Here is a 14,500-nt window from a genome sequence, read left to right as displayed (position 1 = left end):
CTATTGTGAATAATGCTGCAGTGAAGATAGGGGTGCTGGATATTTATCCAAAGAACAAGAAAACATGAGTGCGTAAAGCCATATGCGCTTCTGAACTTTTCCAAAGTGTGTTCCTGAGAGCACCATGGTTTCACTCTTTTTGTATATAACACCTACTAAGATCTATGGCCCATGCTTTGGTAAATGCTGTTGGGCATTATCAGAATTAATTGGACATTATGACTATATTCTCTATTTCTGGTTTCTACTCCTTTTCTTACTTCAAAACACTTGTCGTTTCTCACCTGTCCAATTCTACCTCCTATTTTTTAGACATTTATACCAGAATGTATAATACTGAATTTACTGCTCCAAATATGTGCCCCTTCATTCTTTAAATCTCTGTTTTACTCGTGGTCTCGTCATTTTCCTAACAACTAGACAGGTAACCTTGGTGTTATCCTCAATTCCTCTTTCCACCATATTTTGTCACCCACATATCTAATCATCAACAAATATTCCAATTCTGTGAAATATTTTCCCTTTCAATCCATTTTTAGCCTGAATTAATAGACAGGCCCCTTAATTGGTCTCACTGCCTCTACTCTTTCCAATTAATCTCAATATTTTCAGTCATGCTAACACTAGTGAACATTTTCCTGCAGTGACTACTGAGACAGATCAGGAAGCTGGACTACCTGGGACAGAACCCCAGTCCCAACATTAGCTGTGTGACATTGGATAAGAAACTTAACTGATCTGTGCCTCAGTTTCCCAAACAGTAAGAAAAGAGACAATAATTAAACGAGTATATTACTATTAAATAAGCTTAGAACAGAACTTGGCATATAATAAATGCTATGTAAACATTTTCCTTTATCTGTTTTTAATCATTGTCTTGACAAAGAATCACTAATGGAGTCCCAATGTGTGCAGAATAAATGACAAGCTTTTTAGTCTGACATTTAAGGCCACCTAGAATCTGGACCCAACAGGTCTTTCCAAACCAATTTCCCTTTAAAAATCTTCCCATTCATTTAACACACTTTATTGGGCAAAATACATTAAGGACTGAGACGTAAAATTAATGTCATATGCCTGCCCTCAAGGAGTTGAAACTCTTAAGAGAAAGATAGTCATTTAAACAAATGAAGATTTACATGAGGCACTATGATTTCACATGTGAGAATACAGTTTTTGTTTTTGTTTTTTTTGACTTGGAAGTATCCCAAAAGGTTTCATAGACAAGATTAAATTTAAACTGAGTCTGATAAATAAGGCAAGTTAGAGGAAGGAGACAGGATATAAAGTTATTTTTTGATGCCAAGTTAAAGAGCTTGAACTTTATCTTATAGTCACCAGAAAGTCACTGAAGGTTTAAAGCAGGCCCAAAATAATCAAATTTATATTCCAAAAACAAAAAGGGGAAAAAAACCCTGATTATGTGAATGAAAACTATAATAGTGGGATCAGAAAGAAGAAACAGCAGGACTTTACAGCAGCCAAAGCTAAGAATAAAGAGGAGGGATATTGATATAATAGCATTTTAAAAGGTAGTATAACAGGTCCTTTTGGGTAATAAGCATAGAGAAAGCATGGAAAGAGTAGAGGAGTTTTATGGTTTTTTTCCTGTGTTAAAGTTATTTGTTTTCATTTACTGTTTTAAACTTATTTTTGTTGGCTTTTTGTTTGTGTCAGATGGGGACAAGATAATAAGGATAGTTTGCATTCTGAGGTTGGAGCACCTATAGACATGCAGATGGAACTATTCCAAAGGCACACAGATAGATACAGATCTGGAGCTCAGGTAGTGGATTTAGGCCAGAAGTATTGATTTTAGACTCATTAAGGAGAGAAACTTCAGAAGATATATGGAGCACTAGTTGTTTTAGGGGAGTGCATAAGAATTGCCTGTTGAAATTAAAAATTAAAGACACTAATATAAAAAGGAGAAGTAGACCACAGGACTAATAGAAAGATCTTCATAAGAATTTTTTTTTGCCCCAGAAGGAAGTATCAGTTAGCATTGTAAAGTTAGAGAGAGGGCAAGAGGGCAGACACAGACTGGAGTGTCTATTCTAGTTGGCAAGTAGGAGATAATTTCTTGGTTACCTTTAAGAGTCAAATCAGTGGAATGGTAAGGAAAAGCAAGATCATACAACGTTGAGGCAGAAAACTGATGGTGAAGAAATAAGGACAGTGAATACAGACTATTTTTAGAAAAGATTGGTGGTGAAGGAAAGATGTGAAGTATGATTGTAATGAGAAAGCTGTATGCAAAGTTGAGGAAGAGGGCAGAATGTGAACAAATTATTTTGTAGCTAGAAAAAGGTTGGGAAGCTACTCTGCCATCATAGCCTGTGTGACTGTGCCCAAACACTTGAGCAGCTTACCATCTAAGTTGACACTATAGTTTAGGAAAAGCCAAGTACTTTTGCAAATTAAGTCTACTATTTCTCATATTACGTATAAAAGATTAAAAATAATTAAATGTAGTAAGATACGGGCAGTAAGTAGAGGGAAATGGGTAATTTAGAAGAAAGGAGGAAAGGAAACTAGGAGACAAAAAAGTGGGTATGTTCTATCAGTTATTTGTAAGCAGGAGAGGAGACTATAATAAAGACATTAAGCTAAGATAAAGGTAAAAACATCAAGATAGAGTGTGAAGGAACTGAACAGTAAATTCAGAAAGTAGGTTTTAAAACAAAATTCATAAAAGGATCTACGAGAAGTTAATAATAAGTTACTGTGCGTTTTCTCTTATGAAACACAGCAACTACTGCACAGTAGGTGTTTATTGAATTCTCATATGGCTGGTTGAATCAATAAGTCTTCCAAAAAATATAGCTAGGTATTAAACCTATGACATCAATACCAGCTGCTGAATAGCAATAAAAATAACTCAGAATGTTATTTTCCCTTTTATAGTCTAAACTCTTAATTTCTGTGTTATAACTATTTCAGTCATATTCTTGGGCACAGAACTACATTTGTGAATCAAGTTTCTATTATAACTTTTCTTTTATGACAATAATAGTGTAAAAATCATTACATTTGGATATCTTAAACCACAACAACAGCAACAAAAACTTATGCCTTGGGGCCAGCCCTGTGGAATAGTGGTTAAGTTTGGCATGCTCTGCTTTGGCCACCGAGTTCATGGAGTTGGATCCTGGATGTGGACCATGCAACTCATCAGCCATTCTGCTGCAGTGACCCACACACAAAATAGAGGAAGATTGGCACAGATTTTAGCTTAAGGCGAATCTTCCTTAGCAAAAAAGAGCAACTTATGCCTTGAAGATTTTCCTGTGTAACGTAAGACATCTGAAACTAAAATTGCTCATGGACATTCAAGTGCACACTTTATTACTTAGTAGGAAATAATAGATCTGAGTAAGTGGCTTAGCTCCTCTAGGATTAACAAATGGATAGTTTTTTAGATGAAAGATTGCTCATCACAGTTGTGTCTTTTAGATATGAGTTTTCTCTCATCTTAAGTCTGTTCACACAGTACCCTTGAAGGGCACCTTTGATGCCCTAAAGAAAAGACTTTGCTGGGTCCATTTCCCATTAGCCAAGTTATCTTATAAAGCAGTGATTCAGATGTGTGTCCATCAGATAAATGGACACATAGAGCACCTAAAAGATAATGAAGGAGAAGGAACATGTAATGGCTCAGGGAGAGTGGGAAAACAGTTCTCTCTTGAAGGCTTTTCTTTTTCTTCTGGTTACTCCTTCTCTGTTTCTTTAGTCACTGCCACATGGAGATGCAGTGCTTTGTTTTATATATTTATGCACACACACAAACCACATATTATTTTTGAATCTGAATAAAGTAAAATATAAAAAATTTAAATTAGTACAATAAAAAGTCGATATATACATGGAGATTTTGATAGATTGTGAAGAGAAGCTACAGTGGAGTCATCTGTAAATTATTTGAGGTACCATTATGCTTTTGTTTGTTTAGTTTAGATGTTCATGATAATTAACATTACTGATTTTTTTTATTCCACATGGCGGAAAATCTATTTACAGAGTGGAAATGGATGTTAGAAGGAATTATTTTTAGATTCTTCTCCTTTGGGGGAAAAGCAAAACCCTAAATCCTCATAAATCTTTTATATACTTCCCCTTTATAGCTATTCCTTTCACGACAGAGCTTTAGATGTCAGGTTACCTGGGGGGTGGATATGAGAAGTGGTTCAGAAAATTTGTCCTTCTGTATTCCTCTTCTGTTTGTGTGAGAGGTTGAGTGAATAGCTTCAGGGACAGTGCATGGCGTCCCTCCTTTCCCCCCTGTTGAGATGAATGTAAATACTCTCCTTGGGAAGTCATCAACTTCTTTAGGCCACCTGAATATCTGTAAGTGGACTAGAGAGCTAAGTAGTTCTGAGGTTACCTAAAGGAGAGGGAACCGGTGATTTTTTTTGACTAAATTCATCCAAAACTTGGAAGATTCCACAAACAACAAGCTAAAGGAAAAGGATAAGCATGCTTAGAGAAGAAATCATCATTCTTTCTGGGTTTACATACCCTTAGAGCCTAAGCAGTAAATTAAATAAAAGATGTGGTTTGAAAGTAAACAGAAGAGATATGACAGCAAATTTAATGCTTTTCTTTCTTTTTCCTTGTCAGCTTCCCTTTGCTACAGGCTGGGTAAGGGAATTGGAAGAGAAAACATTGATTTAAGTTATTTATAAGAAATGTCCTAAGAAACGCATGAAGACCAATCAATTTTATATCTTTCCTATCTCATTAAATGTTTTAACTGACATGGAGAAATGAGAGCGTGTGCAATAAGAAAATTAAGAAAGTATATGAGGGAAAGAATGGTTTTACTTTCTCTCTTGCTACTCCTTTTGATCCACAATCCTGTCAGATCTTCCTTTGTAGTACCTCATTGCTATTCCTGGTGTGGCTGTGGTGTGTTTTCACTCACATTTTGCAGGCTTACTTTTACTTTGGGACTATCTGGAGGTAAAAGTCTAGTACTTCCTACTTGGCTTATCTTTATTTGGTCTACATTAGTTTCTTTTCTCTCTTTTTCAGGATTTTTAGCCTGAGGAAAAATTGTCAGAAACCTTTCATATTCACTTGACAAATTAGAGATTCCAGCATCTTTCTCCCTCAAAAATCACCCTAAGGGCGAAACAAATTTCAATACTTCACTGACCAAAACAAAGTGAGGAACAAAGTGTAGTTGAGGAGACAGAGAGGATGAGGTTTTGGCAGAAGAAGCCTTTGCTTACTTATTTCATGGAGTCCCTGTCATTTCCATGGATTTCTTCCATCACGGGACCCTCTTTCCTTGCCTATAAATGGTGGAGTTGTTACTCCCCACAACCACCTTGCCCCAGCTGCTTACAAAATTCTGCCACCACTTAATGTGTCCAATTTCATTGCCATCCATCACCCTATTTAACCCTCTGGTGATTCCCAAACTCCATATCAAGTCATGGATCTATGGAGATGGATTGGAAGTAAAGAGACCATCTGTTCCTGCTTGCGCATCTCACACACTCTAATAAGCCTACCGAGCCCTGCTCACCAACATTCATTAGCTCTCTTATTGATTGGAAAAAGGAGAAAGAAAATATATCCTGCAAATATTCTACCCTCTACCCAGTTCTTCTGATCCCCTACCTCATCCTTTTTCCCATGTCTTTCTTTTAAATACTATCTCATAACCACACCTCTTAACTTCAAAGCTACCATTTCTTTTCATCTGGTCAGAGGTCCACTCCTTGTTTCTTTTGTTTTAGCAGAATTCCATCTAAGACATTGTTCTACTTGCTCCACAGTTCCTTTCTTCTCTCAAGTCATTCTTTACTCTTACTTCCACCTCAGAGACCCCTGCACTATTTCTGAAACTCCATTACTGTGAAATCCCTGAATCTCCAGTCCTCTTAACTGTTTCAAATGGCACCCCATATTCATGGAGTCATAATTTGCCTCTTCACTGTATCCGCCATCAGTATCCACTCAGACAGAATCCTTGTCATGTAAACAAAGGATTCTTTGTGGAAGTTTTGAGGGAGATGGAGATGGTGGAAGGGGTTGCAACTGTCTCCACTGGGATCTTTGCAGCATCCTAAAGTCTAACTGCCAGTATAAGATAGGACTTCACCTTTATTTATGAGAGAAATCTTTGCAGACTTGTCTAAGAATATTACCACTACCTAGAACATTGTTCCACAGAGAAATGAATCCTGTCTTCTAAACAAAGGGATTGTAAGGAATCTTTTGGAACATAACCTCTTAATAGGAGACTGCTGATAAAAAAGTCAAAAATAAAATGTAAATGCTTCTCATGATTATTTTCCATGTTATATATTACATTTACTATTTCTACTGACAAATATTGACTAGGAAGTGTAATAGAAAGGAATATAGAAGAGATTTTGCAGTTTTAGACATAAAAGAAAAATATTTATTTTTTCCTATTTGAAACAGTGTATTTCTCTCTGCTCATAATAGCATTATCTGTTTCACATGATAAGATGTTATTTGTAATGAAGAAAACAGTGAGGCAATTATAATTGCAAATTGTAAATAAAACATTTATTCTAATCATCATTTAAAAACAAATAAGGATACAATTGCAAGATAGAATTAAATATAATAAGAGTTGTGCATGATGAAATACAAATGACATACACACCCTTGAGTAAAATTTGCATATTTTAAGATAGCATTTTAACCATTTACAATTGGTATAATCTCTATTTATAATTAAACAGGCTCTTTAAAATATCAACACTAGGAAAAGTGGCATAATCACAGAGCCCTTCAGGTTGTACATTAACATAGTCAACCTGTGGAAGTTTGAATTTGGAATAAAAATCTTACCCAAGTTAATCTAACACACATTGCATGCCATGCACCTGTTCACAACATATTGCTGGAAACCATTGTATGGTAATGAATGTGTAAGCAATGTAGGAAGGAATATATGATTCAGAAGAAGCAATTCTCTACAAAGTGTATATAATGACAGTAGCGTATTGAAACTGATTTTCATCTAAGCGTAGCAGGGAATTGGAAAGCCATACTTTCCAATAATAGAGACAAGTCATACCACATTTATTTGTTTCTTTGCGTGAGGCATCCACATTTCCTATATGAAATATTAGTGATATGGCTGTATAAAGCAGTATGACACATGGATGACTTTCTAGCAGTGCTGAACTATCCCTCTTTGAGTAAGAAGACAAATGCTCAGTGGTTTCTCCCTCTCAGTCTACATCTCTGTCTATCTGTCTGTCTCTCTATTGTAACAGAGAATGTTCCACTTCTTCTTCACAATCAGATTGGGATTTCCCTGTACACACTCCATCAGGCATTTACTTAGTGTCATAATCTTGTACTTTTGAAGTTGGAAGGAGACATAATTTTCAGCAACATTCAGTTTTTTTTAATGTTGGCTCACTGCTGAAATGGTATTATTATGGCAAATGAGGCGTGGTTCCTGCTTTCATTTACAGTTTAGTGAGGAAGCAGCTACATCAACAGGTCATTGCAATGCAGTATCGTAAGTACCACAACAGAGAGAACTGTGTGACAGGGGAAGAGGTATGAGGCATCTAACCCAAGCTTGGGAATAGGGACCATGGTTCAAGTTTGACTTCCCAGAGTTCCAAAAGCACAAGTGAACAAAATTATATGAATTAATTAAAATATTCAAAATGTTAAAGCAAGAGCTCATTTTCTGTCTCTTCTATCCACTTATTTATTTACCTGTTTCTCTAGTTTCAACCTGTGCTGCTGTTGAGTTCCGCTGTGCAGATGGGACCTGCATTCCAAGATCAGCACGATGCAACCAGAACATAGATTGTGCAGATGCTTCAGATGAAAAGAACTGCAGTAAGATATTCACTCCCTTTCGTTGTTCATGCCTGGGCACCTTTGGCATTACTTTGAACACAGTCCAGCTTTTCACTGAACCTCATCCAGAATTGATACGTAATTAACCCCTGTAGTGTAGGGTAATTGCAGATTTACTTCTTCAAATGAGGTTAACTTTTCCCGTCTCTGTGACCTACACAGAAGGCTTATAATCTTTGCAGATGAGGCGTTTTTCATTTTTCTGTTTACCTCCTTTTAGATAACACAGACTGTACACATTTCTATAAACTTGGAGTGAAAACCACAGGGTTCATAAAATGTAATTCTACCTCGCTGTGTGTTCTGCCAACCTGGATATGTGATGGGTCTAACGACTGTGGAGACTATTCAGATGAATTAAAATGCCCAGGTAAGTCTAGAAAGAAAATAGTCTTTGCCTTGAAGCTTCAAAGGCTAGTTATGTAAATAGACTTATAAATTTTTATTCTTGATATTCAATCGTTGAGATTAAAATTAAATAGTGTAGACCAAGTTAAAAGTGATCATCCTGTTCTAAACATGCCACTTGATCTTGTTAAATGTTATGAAATGATACTCAAATGGTACTCGATATTCGGATCAATTTCCTTTGTCATGTTCAGTTCATTATTAATCCTTTTAAAGTTGATGATTAAATCCTAAAATGTGTAATTTGTAAAGCTTCCACAGAAGTATTACATCCCGAGGAAAAACTATTCATCTATTCGCACACTAAAGGGAAAAATTTATTCAGACTATGTTTCTCACCACTGGGTTTACCCAATGTTATTATGCAGCTGGTATTGTCATTTAGGCTGTTTGATGCAGTTTACACAATCTTTTGGCATAATAGCATGGGTAATAGTTAGCATTATTGGATCAAGGTCAGACAGGTGTATTTATTTTTTAGACAGGTGTATTTATAGCTATTAACCATCTTTAGTTATATAAGCTCTGAAAAGTGCCATTTGCATTCTTAGGAGAATGCCTTCTATGAAAAGGTCATGACCCTGTTTCTTTCTAACTATTTAGGAAACAAATTCTAAATATATAATAATACAGGAAAGAAAGGTGTTAAATGACTATCACTGAAAAGTCAATATGCTGTACAGGAAACTATTAAATGTGTTCTCCTACTGCTATCTCTCTCCCCACCCTGCTGCTGCACTTACTTCTTCCATGTTTAAATGATACAAAATAATTTTTTGAAATATTTTAATAAATTATATTCATGGGTATTCTGCACACCAGTGTACACAAACATGCACACATGCACACACATGATCTACTTTGAAGAACTGATATTCTTAAGACTTCATAATCTATCACTTAATTGGGAAACAGCAGATTCTTTTGGGTTTTGCCTGCTGAACAATGGTGATGTTCTGTGATAGCATTTGTTCCTTCTGGGTTTGAAAAGGCTAGCTGCACCCCAGGAAGAGCTTCTCTGGAGGACCTTGACTCTGGCTCACTGCAACTCTTCCACATTTTTTTTTTCATTTTATTTTTATTTATATAAAACATTTTAAAAGAAATATAGAAAGATCATTTTAGACTCATGGAACCTGGGTGTCTAGATTCTTAATCCAATGTTCTTTCTGCAACAATTCTTTATTCGGGCTGAAGATAATTTTGAAAATTATCTTGAAGGCAGCATATAGTAGATATCCATTAAATCTATATTTTTTTTTACCTTTTTGTGGTGTCTATATCTTTCTAGTATTAATAAATTATTTAAAAAGGTTAACTTTCAGCACTAATAGTGTTATTTTATTTAGGAAGAAAGGGTTACTCATGTAAACTTATGATACAGATGGACAGACAGACAGAAAGCCAGGAATAGGTCAGTCTAAATGCCTTAGGTTATATCTAGGCGATGTCCTAAGAAAAACTTAGACGTAAAGCACACTCAAGATTTTTTGGTTTAACGGTGAATTCCCTCAAAAAATTTATTTTCATATTTAATTAGATCTTCAGAGTTGTCATTTAAAAAAATAAAATGGAGATAGTTTTTGTTATCCTAAAATAGTCATAATGGACCTTTTTATAATGTGCTTTGCATATATACTCTAAGGTTTACTTTGTGTTTGGCTCTGGGCCAGTCAGTTTAAAACTGTCAACCTGAAGGTGCATGGGAACAGATGATATCCAGTAAAAAGAAAAACCCAGAATTTTCTATACATTCTTGGAGGTGACAATAATAATACTCCAAAATCTAAAAAAAATAGAATTTATAAAATAATTTTGCATAGATACTTTTTATTCTCGTGATGTTTCTGCAAGATATAACAATTTTAGAGATTCCATTGCAACTTGTTTTTCCCCATTAAAATAGAGAATACTTGCTGAAATCCTGTCACAGCATACCCAAAATATAGGGCAGTAGGAACCCCAACTCCATGCTTTCTCAGCAAAGGTCCACTAATATTTTTATAATGTTATTTATTTTTTATAAGTATAGAATTACAATTATTTTCCACCTAATATGATTCTTTGGTCTTAGGCTCACTCACTTTATGTCGTCTGAGTTATTTTATTTTGTTTTTATTAACTAACTCCACATTCTTTGGAGTTAGCCAGTGTTTTCTTGAGTATCCTCTGTCTGATCCAGGATCCAGTCCTGGATTGGATTTGATTATCTTGTGTCCTTAGTCTCCTCTGCTCTGTGTCAGGGTTTTAGTCTTTCCTTGGTTTTCATGACCTTGACATTCTTGAAGAGAACATCTCAGCCATTTTTTATTCAAGCTTTCTTGTTATTTCTTTCTTCCAGTTTAAGGAGTATTACTGTTTTGTTGCCTACTTGTGTGTCAGAAGTCTAAGATTAATTTAAATTATTTAACTTTACATTCTGTATTTTATCACAGTTCAAAACAAACACAAATGTGAAGAGAATTATTTTGGTTGTCCTAGTGGAAGATGCATTTTGAATACCTGGATATGTGATGGTCAGAAAGATTGTGAGGATGGACTTGATGAATTCCAGTGTGGTGAGGCATTATATCTTGCTTTAGTTTTATAAGCCATAATATTATTTATATGCTGATGTCCTGTTACCTGGGGTTTTATACAAAATATAGCTCATTGATTTTAACTTTAATTTTAATTTTTATTAATAATACAAAATAATAAAAATTAAAATAGAACAGAAGATCTTATAATGAAGAATAACAATGTCCTGTCCCAGTCTTTGCTTTTCCTTTTTTTTTTAAACGATTGTTCCTTTCTTAGTCTCTCTTTTTTTTTTTATGATTCGCACCTGAGCTAACGACTGTTGCCAACATTCTTTTCTTTTTCTGCTTTTTCTCCCCAAATCTCCCCAGTTGTATATTTTAGTTGTGGGTCCTTCTAGTTGTGGCATGTGGGATGCCACCTCAGGATGGCCTGACGAGTGGTGCCATGTCTGCACCCAGGATCTGAACCTGCGAAACCGTGGGCCACCGAAGCGGAGCACGTGAACTTAACCACTCGGCCCTGCGCCAGCCCCCCAGGCTTTTCTAACCTCTCTTGTTTTTGTTAATGGTTACCTCTGTCAACCTAAATGATATACTTATACCTTAATTTCCTGACTTACGAACTTTAGATGCTAACATATTTGCTTTCTGATATTAAAAATAAGGATTAGCTCACACTACTCATTATACTCCCCCTGCCTGCTATTGGCTATTATATTATTATTCGAAATGTCTCTATTAGTTACATGTATAGCTTTAAATAGTTTACTTAAGCTTGTATTTCTTCAGACTCTCATCCTTCACCACCTACCTCTTAATCTCTGTATGTTTATTTCATTTGACTTGGCAAAGTAAGAAAGCATTTTAAAAATTTATTTTATAAAACTTATGGATTTTGTGATTTCCAGGCCAAAGAAATTTCCTACAGGGAAACGAAGCATATATTCACGTTTTTTATTTAACACAAATAACGTATGCTGTGGTGAACAGAGTAGAAAAAAAAGATTAAAAATGAATCTTCTATGAAATGTCAAACTCCCTTAAAAGTAAATGTCATCATGAAATATGAAGGTGTATTTTGTTTGATTAAGATGCTATATATCTTTACATTAGAGCCAGATTCTGAATGAGATTAGCAGAGAACTTTACAAATAGTTTAGGTAGACTCATAATTTCTGGACAGGAAGCCATTATATGACTGCATCTTCTTTAATTTTATTTTTTCACTTTTTCTAAACTTTTCTCTTTTCACAGGTCGTCTAAGTAAATATTGTAAATAAAGATGCAAAGTTTTTAGATAGTTTATAGGATCATAACCATAAGTTTTATTTTTATAGTAATTCATATTTTGAACACTTTAATTTGGGAGGATTTTATTTTTGGATATTTCTTTGTTATAAACATGCTGAGGGAGGGACAGGCTGAGGGTGGAGGAGAGCAATGACAAACCGGACTTGGGAAATAAAGGGAGTACAGTATTGAAAATGCATAATTTGTTAATAAAATACCAGCCACCATGCCAATGATTTTGGATGTTATTAGACAGGCTTAACTGCTCCCAAGGGAGAGAAACAAAAACATCAAACTGTTAAGTACGTACAAGTATGAAACTGATGGCTTGTCATCGAGCTACAACCTCCTTAGTTGCCTCATCTTTAAGAACAAATATATATGCTGATCAGTCCACCATATTGTGATCTTGCCTAGGATGTAATTTTTTCTCCATTTCTTCAAAAATAATAGATTAAAAATTAAAAAGGATGACTAGGTTTTACCTGGAATATTTACTTTATATCCGTGCAACACATGTTTTTTAAAAAATGTCCGACTAAAATATACTTAAGGGAGAGTGATGACTAGCTCACAGTCAACTCTGTGAGAATTATGGTGAGGGAACAAGGTTGTATCACCTGGAAACTCAGAGGGAATATGGAAGCTATTGTCAAAATTTTATAGAGCTGTCACAGAGAAGAGGAATTTGACTTGTTTTATTACAAGATGGTTGATTTTTACAAAGTCTAAGGAAGAGCTTTCTCACTGTCAGATCTATCCTAAGATGGTCTCAACCCATTTTTTTTCTTTTGCACCTAAAACATTCTTGTTTGTTTTCTAGATTCTTCTTGTTCTTGGAACCAATTTGCTTGTTCTGCAAACAAATGTATTTCCAAACACTGGATTTGTGATGGAGAGGATGACTGCGGAGATGGATTAGATGAAAGTGATAGCATTTGTGGTGAGTTGCTTGTGTTCTCATTCAACTTTTAGGTGTATGATATATATGCTCTATCATTTTAGAGCATACTTAAAACTTTGTTTTCGACTGTTTTAAATTTAACATTAATTTTATACATACATTTCTGTGTAGCTGTTTTTATTATTTGGTGACAAGCAATTGTTCTACTATTTTTATATGTACAGTTGTTATTCAATTTTTAGGATTTTCTCTGAATATTGACACAATGAATGTATTTGTAAATTTTATTTTTAGACTTCAGTCACGTCTTGGAATAAATCTCAATGATTGCGATTGCTTGGATCAAATGATCAAACATTTTTTTGTGGTTCTTGATATGTATTGCTAAGTTGCCCTGCAAAAGTATTATATTGATTTATAATGCCACAAGCCACACATGCTATTTGTACGTGTGTGTGTGTGTGTATTGTAGTGACCATTATCATTGAATTCTTTTAAATGGGATGTAAGGAAGGAGGCTATTGTATATGATGTTAAAATGTACTTTGAAATTCAGCTTTATAGGATTAGAGGTATAGTGTCAGATGTCTCTACTTACCTGCTATATGTCAACTACAAAGCCAAGTAATTGCTTTTAAATAAACACTTTTAAAAAATAATTTAAATGAAAATATTAACTGAATTTCTTAAAAGGAAAGAAGAAGAAAGCAATCTAATCACTATAAATTTATTGTAATTGGCCTGGCATTTTATATATGTCTCTCTATTTATCTATCTGATCTGTTTTTGTATGTGTGTTTGTATCTATAGCTACATATTCTTTATTCATTATAACAGCCCTGTTTCATAGTTGTTATCTTCATTTTAGAGAGAAAAGGGCTTGAGTCATAGAATAAGGTGCACATATAGAGTTAAGTATACTTAAGACCTTTTTTAAATTTCAGAAGTTATGGCCTGCTAGTTAGCTCACTACCACGGAGACAAGTAGATAGGATTTTATAATGCTCAAGCTAAACTGAAGTTCTCTGTAAATAATAGAAAATTGGAGATATCCTCTGAAAGCAGGCAATTTATTTTCTTGTATTTAAGCCACTGCAAATCTACTTTTTATTTACACAACTGAAACAACTCACACAGCAGATAAATATCAACATAGAAAGATCACTATCAAAAAGGTCTGAAAGGAGAAAGAAATTAATCAATAAGATAACTGGAAAGTCTCTTTTAACTACTTTTTTCACTTTGCTATTAAATCTTTCTTTAATTTTAACAAAAAGATTACCTGTTTACAATGGGTTGAGCATGTGTCCAGTCTCTAAAATCATCTTACTTTTGACCCTTTGTTTAACCCTATACTAAATGTCTCCACTGATACCTCTATCCTTTTTGAATGGATACAGTATAATAGAAGGGGCAAAGACTCTAAAGTCATACAGAGTTGAATTCTCCCATATCTGAGTTTTCCAGCTGTGTGATCATGGGCAGGTCCATTTTATTCCTTATTCTT

General features: G+C 34.7%; 1 protein-coding gene across 1 annotated transcript in view; it reads left to right on the top strand.

Moving 5' to 3' along the window:
- LOC124233810 (low-density lipoprotein receptor-related protein 1B-like) overlaps positions 1-14,500 on the top strand; it is a 792,861-nt gene that overhangs the window by 520,361 nt on the left and 258,000 nt on the right. Inside the window, exons 42-45 of the mRNA XM_046651030.1 lie at positions 7,735-7,848; positions 8,090-8,239; positions 10,713-10,835; positions 12,913-13,032. Of these exons, the coding sequence (XP_046506986.1) occupies positions 7,735-7,848; positions 8,090-8,239; positions 10,713-10,835; positions 12,913-13,032 (507 nt within the window). The remainder of the gene's footprint in view (positions 1-7,734; positions 7,849-8,089; positions 8,240-10,712; positions 10,836-12,912; positions 13,033-14,500) is intronic.

Source organism: Equus quagga, unplaced genomic scaffold (genome assembly GCF_021613505.1).
Source record: "Equus quagga isolate Etosha38 unplaced genomic scaffold, UCLA_HA_Equagga_1.0 251_RagTag, whole genome shotgun sequence".
NCBI classification, from domain to species: domain Eukaryota; kingdom Metazoa; phylum Chordata; class Mammalia; order Perissodactyla; family Equidae; genus Equus; species Equus quagga.
Note: the sequence above shows the minus strand (reverse complement) of the source record. Positions and strands in the feature narration are given on the sequence as shown.